At 45.9% G+C, this 7,528-nt stretch overlaps 2 protein-coding genes across 2 annotated transcripts; both read left to right on the forward strand.

Moving 5' to 3' along the window:
* Positions 1–1,394: 1,394 nt before the first annotated feature.
* LOC143431638 (uncharacterized) lies at positions 1,395–2,627 on the forward strand. Its single transcript, XM_076908540.1, has one exon. The coding sequence runs from the start codon at positions 1,395–1,397 to the stop codon at positions 2,625–2,627; it is 1,233 nt and encodes a 410-aa protein (XP_076764655.1).
* Positions 2,628–2,690: 63 nt separating this feature from the next.
* LOC143431639 (uncharacterized) lies at positions 2,691–6,494 on the forward strand. Its single transcript, XM_076908541.1, has one exon. It carries the CDS (start codon positions 2,691–2,693, stop codon positions 6,492–6,494), a length of 3,804 nt encoding a protein of 1,267 aa, XP_076764656.1.
* Positions 6,495–7,528: the final 1,034 nt, after the last annotated feature.

Here is a 7,528-nt window from a genome sequence, read left to right on the forward strand (position 1 = left end):
TACATAGTGCTTTAGAACGTGCGACGAACTGTGAATCTTACCTTTTACGTTGTTAACAACTTATACAAGTGATTGAAAGAGTAAACAATTTATGTAATATTAAATAGCAGAAATAAAAGAATCTCTTTACGGTCAATTGAATTTTTTGTTTCAGTGATTGGATTGATAGTGGTGGCTCACGTATAGGCACTGTGAAACTGTAGCGTCCCCTACTTCCACTTCATATTATTAATAACGTTTAATATAACATGATGAGTATCTCTTATTTCTTTAATTATTTCTTTATTTTTGTACATGTAGGCAAAGAAGATAAATGAGGAGGTTTTAGGGCCCACATGCTTGGCAGTTGCGTCGATCGGGACGGTGACGGGATTTACCCGATCTAAGATACTGTAAAAAATCAATAGTTATGAAAAAATTGGTAAAAATTTAATATTAAACGATCAAAAATAACGACTAAAACACTATAAAGGTTCAAGAATTATTTTTGTATAAATGTAATAATCTAATGAGACGGTAATATAATCCGCATTACGCTGGTTTGAAGAAGGAATTAAAGAAACAGAGACTCATTGCTCGTTAAACTGTATACAGTTTCGTAATCACAATGTAATTTACGCTCTGTATAATTATTTTTTTCATGACACTACTCACCCTTCTTGTTCGGTTCCCGAAAACCATATACTTCAAAACTCATCCCATAATTCATTACGAGATTTATGCCACGGTCGGAATGGCTGCTATTTTTGAGAAGGGTCTTTAGTTTTCCTTCGCCATCTGGGTGCCAAATTCAGATGGTACGTGACTTTACACACATTTTGCAATTCCTGGCCCTAACTTATCTCAATAGCATGCACCGTGTCGTAAATCTCCTCACCTTCCACAACCCTCGAAATCACCCAAACAGACTGTGACCACATGGACAGCTCCAACAGATTCGACAGACCTGCACTTACCTTTACCTCTTGTTTCTATACCTACCCGCATGTTTTTTAGCATTTTTCCGCCTTTTCCCACTCTTTACTTTTCCTTTACCTCGACACACCCTCACACCAAGGACCTCACCAATCACTGATCCACAACTTCCATTTCCACCAGTCCAACCACCCTCGACGACTCTATATAACCAGACAGATCTTCGCCCTCAGGGAGTTCTACAAAATCATTCATTCCACGACGCATCAGCACACACATCAATTTTACCACGAGATACTTGTACATAGTTGTAATTTAGAAGTTAAATATACGTTACAAAAATTGAAACAGATAGTTGTTCTTAATTGGCGGCTATCGAGTACCCAGAAACACAAGTTTGACGGTACATTTTATGGTCCTTCGAGCCGGATACACAGTGTAATTGTACAGTGATATAATAAAACAGTGAATTCATCAAAATGGCAAATAGTGAGATGAAACAACTCGTCGCACGGCGTGCCATCATCAAGGGTCACTTGACCCAATTCAAGAACTACCTGTCCGACTACGCAAATCAACCAGATCCAGTCAAACTTTCGGTGAAGGTGAAACGACTTGCAAAAAGCTTCGAGTCGTTCGAAGAAGTGCAACAAGCGATAGAATTGCTGGATACGGCAAGCAATCAAGCAGCAGAACGAGAGACCATAGAGGAGCAGTACGACGACCTCATTACAGCAGCCGAAAAACTACAGCATCCAACTACTACGGGGAACCAATCATCATGCATCTCCCCATCGATGACATCTAGCGGACCCAACGGGGTGAAGCTTCCGAAAATTGATCTTCCCCGATTCGAAGGAAAAACTGAGCACTGGTTAAACTTCAAGGCACAATTCATCTCCCTCATTGACAATCAGGTATGTCTCACAGACACCCAAAAGTTTCACTACCTCAAATCCGCACTATCCGGCGAGGCAGCCGAAACAATCAACGCAGTGGACTCCACGGGAGATAATTATGCACATGCATGGGAGTTACTAAACCGGACCTACGCGAACAAAAGAGTTATGGTATGGCGCCACGGCGAGCTGATACTAGAAACTCCACCCATCGAGCGAAACTCGTCATCGTCGATACGTCGCCTCACCAACAATGTTCGACAACACTTAAAATCCCTAAAATCTCTCGGGGAACCGGTCGACACATGGGATACTGTGATCATTTTGAACCTGCTTCCCAAGTTAGATCGGGAGACAAGAATGGACTTCGAGAAAACACTCGTCGCCGACCAAATCCCAACACTGGACTGTCTTCTCCACTTCCTCATGGACAAGGCCAGACACCTTGACGCAGGAGAACACAACGCAAGGCAAGCCACCTCCTTCGCAAAAATAGCCTCAAAACCTTATACCACGGAAGCGACAAGAAGCCGTTCCAGGCCTCAACATACATTCAACACTTCCATCATGGCCTGCCCGTTATGCAAGAGTAGCACACACCGGATATACGACTGCGAATCATTGCGAAGCAAATCAGTACCAGAACGAGCAAGAGTAATCGCACAGGCAAACTTGTGCTCAAACTGCTTACGCAAGGGTCACTCATCAAGTCAATGCAGATCCATGAAATGCCGGATATGCGATGGCTTGCACCACACTCTATTACACCAAGAAACTGAAGAGCCTTCAACAGACACGGAGCCAACAGTGTGACTCAAGGAACCCGGGACCCCTCAGCACCTGTCACTAAGCGCCAACCTGACCACGGCCGAGGTCATGACCACCGCAGTCATAAAGGTGCGTGGCAGGACAGGTACGCTTCTAGACTGCAGGACACTACTAGACACCTGTTCCACAGCCAACTTCATCACTGAAGCCCTGGCAACCAAGCTCAACCTGCAAAGGAAGCGCTGCTCGGTCCCGGTAGGAGCACTAAATTCATTACATACCACATGCAATCACTACACAACAACCACCATTCAATCAAAACACTCAAACATTCGCAAGACACTCACCTTCTATATAATCAAAACCATATCAACACTCATTCCTAGCCAGTCAATCAATCGAGAACACATTCCAATACCAGCGAACATTAAACTAGCTGACCCCAACTTCGATAAGCCAGCACCGGTTCAAATGCTGATCGGAGCTGGACCAACCTTATCGTTTCTCAGCGTAGGTCAAATCCAGTTATCAAACACACAAAACACAGATTTAATACTGCAAAAGACGCAGCTAGGTTGGATAATCGGCGGCAGCATTCTCGAACATGGCAACAAGGCAAAACCCGCATCTCAAACATACCACAGTGCCGAACTACAATTTGATCTCGAAAGGTTCTGGAAAATAGAAGAAGGCGCAACGCAAACACATCTCTCACTCGACGAAGCAGCAGCAGAAAACCATTTCAAACAGCACATACAACGGCTAGAAAACGGCAGGTACGTAGTAGCCCTGCCATTCAAGGACAATCACAATCAATTGGGCGACTCGCGGCAGACCGCTATGAAGCGTTTGCACTCATTGGAAAGCAAACTGAAACGAGACACGTCGCTAAGGGAAGAATACACAGCCGTAATTCAAGAATACCTTGACCTCGGTCACTTATCACCCGCTACCGACGACCAACCAGGATACTACCTGCCGCACCATGCCGTCATAAAGGAATCTAGTCAAACGACCAAGGTACGTGTTGTCTTCGATGGGTCGGCAAAAACCTCGTCCGGCTTGTCACTGAACGACACGCTACTGATCGGACCAACCATCCAAGACGACCTATTCTCACTCATCCTACGATTTCGATTATACAAATACGTGCTGACTGGCGACATCGAGAAGATGTATCGGCAGTTCCTTGTGCGAGAAGAGGATCGCCGTTTCCAGAAGATCCTATGGAGGAACTCCAGCGGCAACATTCAACCATATCACCTCAACACAGTGACGTTCGGACTCTCCGCTGCTCCATATCTAGCGACGCGATGCATCCACCAATTAGCCGACGATGAAGCAGAGCAATATCCACTGGCAGCCAATATATTAAAACAAGACCTCTACGTAGACGATCTCATCACCGGAACACAAACCCGAAACCAAGCCATACAACTCCGAGATCAGGTTATTGGACTACTAAAGCAAGGCGGTATAAACATACGACAGTGGGCATCCAACGACCGCACACTACTGGAAGGCCTACCAGAAGCGGCTATACGGCTCCCTCTCCAATCAGAACAAGAGGCGACAATAAAAACACTCGGCATCTACTGGAACTCACAAACAGACACCATCAATTATTCGGTAAGTCCAGCTTCCATCGGCAACCACATTTCCAAACGATCAATCCTATCCGACATCGCCAAAATCTTCGACCCACTCGGTCTGCTCGGTCCGGTGGTCGTCAAGGCAAAAATTCTCTTACAACAACTGTGGCTGCTGAAACTACATTGGGACGAATCAGTTCCATCTACAATTCACACGGCCTGGCAGGAATACCGTACGCAGCTAAGTCAGCTAAACAACATCGCCTTCCCGCGGAAAACAACACTGGACGAGGCAGACGACATCCAATTGCACGGCTTTTGCGACGCCAGTGAGAAGGCATTCGGAGCATGCATCTATCTGCGGACGTTCAAGAGAGGCCAAGTGCAGTGTACCTTGCTGTGTAGTCGCACACGAGTTGCACCGCTCAAGGTAATTTCTTTACCTCGATTAGAGCTATGCGCCGCTCTGACGCTAGCAAGGCTATATCACTCCGTCCAACAAGCAACCAACATCAAACCGACGAGAACAATTTTTTGGAGCGACTCGACCATCACGCTACACTGGATACATACCCAACCATCCCTTTTGAAAATCTTCGTAGCCAATCGGGTCTCAGAGATACAGGACAAAACAAACACCGCGGAGTGGCGACATATCCCATCGGAGCACAACCCAGCGGATCTATTATCCAGAGGAGTGTCCCCCGAGGACTTTACGCATCTTACGTCATGGTATTCCGGGCCTACTTGGTTGACCCTGGATGAGAATCAGTGGCCGAACTCACCACTCAGTGAACCTGAAACTCTTCCAGAAGTCAAAAGGCAAGTATGTCTGACCACCAAATTACAATCCAACGAAATCTGGGACCGCTATTCCTGCTTCGCAAAATTGACCAGGGTTATAGCCTATTGCCTGAGATTTCGACGAACACACAACCACTCATCCGACCTGTTGCCTGAAGAATTGGCGGCCGCACACAATCGCATTCTCTATTTGGTCCAGGCCGAATGTTTCCCATCAGAAATGCAAGACTTAAAGGAAGGAAGGGTGAGACCGGAAAGCAAACTAAATGCTCTCAGTCCTTTTCTGGATCCAGATGGTCTGATACGCGTCGGAGGGCGCCTCAAAAATTCAAACCTCACTTACGATCGCAAACATCCGATAATTCTTCCACAATCACACCACATCACATCATTGATAATTGAACAGGCACACATCCGCAACCTCCATTCAGGCATTCTGTCCACGCTACACAACATCCGCCAGAGATACTGGCCGCTAGACGGCCGAAATCAGGTACGAAAAATCGTTCGTCGATGCGTCCGATGTTACCGCCTCTGCCCTCCGCATTCCAACATCCGCATGGGAGATCTGCCCGCTGCCCGAGTGACAGAAACTCGCCCATTCAACGTCGTGGGAGTGGACTACTGTGGACCGTTCTTCATCAAGGAGAAGAAATATCGCAACCGGAACAGCGTAAAGGTGTACGTAGCGGTTTTCGTTTGCCTGGCAGTCAAGGCGGTCCACTTAGAAGTAGTCACCGACATGACTACTGACACATTCATAGCCGCGCTCCGACGATTCATCGCCCGACGAGGAAAGTGTAGCCAAATCTACAGTGACAACGGCACAAACTTCATCGGCGCAAACAACCAGTTGAAGGAGTTGTTCGAGCTATTACAATCAGACGTTCACCAAGCCAAGGTCAACGCAATGACAGCACAAGAGGGCATCGCGTGGTCATTCATCCCACCTCGGTCACCAAATTTCGGAGGTCTGTGGGAGGCGGCCGTCAAATCAATGAAACACCATCTGAGAAGGGTAGTAGGAGAGACATTGTTCACCCTCGAAGAATTTTCCACATTCGTGGTGCAGATAGAGGCCGTATTGAACTCACGACCCTTGACACCACTATCAAGCGATCCAAATGACCTATCCGCATTGACTCCAGGTCACTTCCTAATCGGTCAACCCCTTACTGATCTACCTGATACCAACTTCAGCAACACCCCAGCCAACCGATTATCAAGGTGGCAGCTCATCCAAAAGGTACGACGAGATTTCTGGGTGAGGTGGCATAAGGAATACTTAAACGGACTTCACACAAGAACCAAATGGACCCGTGACGACCAGAAGCTACAAAACGGCATGCTCGTGGTTATTCGAGAAGACAACTTACCACCACTACAATGGAGGCTGGGAAGAATCATCCAGATCCACCCCGGACGTGATGGCATCGTTAGAACCGTCACAGTGAAGACCTCTACGACAACCATCGTGCGCAACGCCAGAAGTTTAGCACCGCTACCTCTTGATTGATTCATTCATCTCCATACTCACATTCATACTTCTAGTTGAACCAATAGTTCAACGGGGGCCGGCATGTTCGGTTCCCGAAAACCATATACTTCAAAACTCATCCCATAATTCATTACGAGATTTATGCCACGGTCGGAATGGCTGCTATTTTTGAGAAGGGTCTTTAGTTTTCCTTCGCCATCTGGGTGCCAAATTCAGATGGTACGTGACTTTACACACATTTTGCAATTCCTGGCCCTAACTTATCTCAATAGCATGCACCGTGTCGTAAATCTCCTCACCTTCCACAACCCTCGAAATCACCCAAACAGACTGTGACCACATGGACAGCTCCAACAGATTCGACAGACCTGCACTTACCTTTACCTCTTGTTTCTATACCTACCCGCATGTTTTTTAGCATTTTTCCGCCTTTTCCCACTCTTTACTTTTCCTTTACCTCGACACACCCTCACACCAAGGACCTCACCAATCACTGATCCACAACTTCCATTTCCACCAGTCCAACCACCCTCGACGACTCTATATAACCAGACAGATCTTCGCCCTCAGGGAGTTCTACAAAATCATTCATTCCACGACGCATCAGCACACACATCAATTTTACCACGAGATACTTGTACATAGTTGTAATTTAGAAGTTAAATATACGTTACAAAAATTGAAACAGATAGTTGTTCTTAATTGGCGGCTATCGAGTACCCAGAAACACAAGTTTGACGGTACACTTCTAGTAGAACAATGTAGTGAGAAGTTTTTACAGCTGGCACTACACCTTAAAAATAAGAGGAAAGTTTATATAAACCTAGGTCGGGCATGCAAAAATGACAGAGAAAATTGGGATTTTCGTTTTCCTCAGAGAAACAGCAGTTTCAATCAGATTATTGATTGCATCTTCCAAACCGTAAGTCCTATAAGAAAATGACAAAAAAAACATTGATGCAGAGCAATAAATTTGCTATTATAATAGTCCCTACTTTATCCTGAAACTCGGAAACAGATGGAGTGATAAAAGTTTAAAGTTATCTCAGGAA

This window comes from Xylocopa sonorina, chromosome 18 (assembly GCF_050948175.1).
Source record: "Xylocopa sonorina isolate GNS202 chromosome 18, iyXylSono1_principal, whole genome shotgun sequence".
Classification (NCBI taxonomy): domain Eukaryota; kingdom Metazoa; phylum Arthropoda; class Insecta; order Hymenoptera; family Apidae; genus Xylocopa; species Xylocopa sonorina.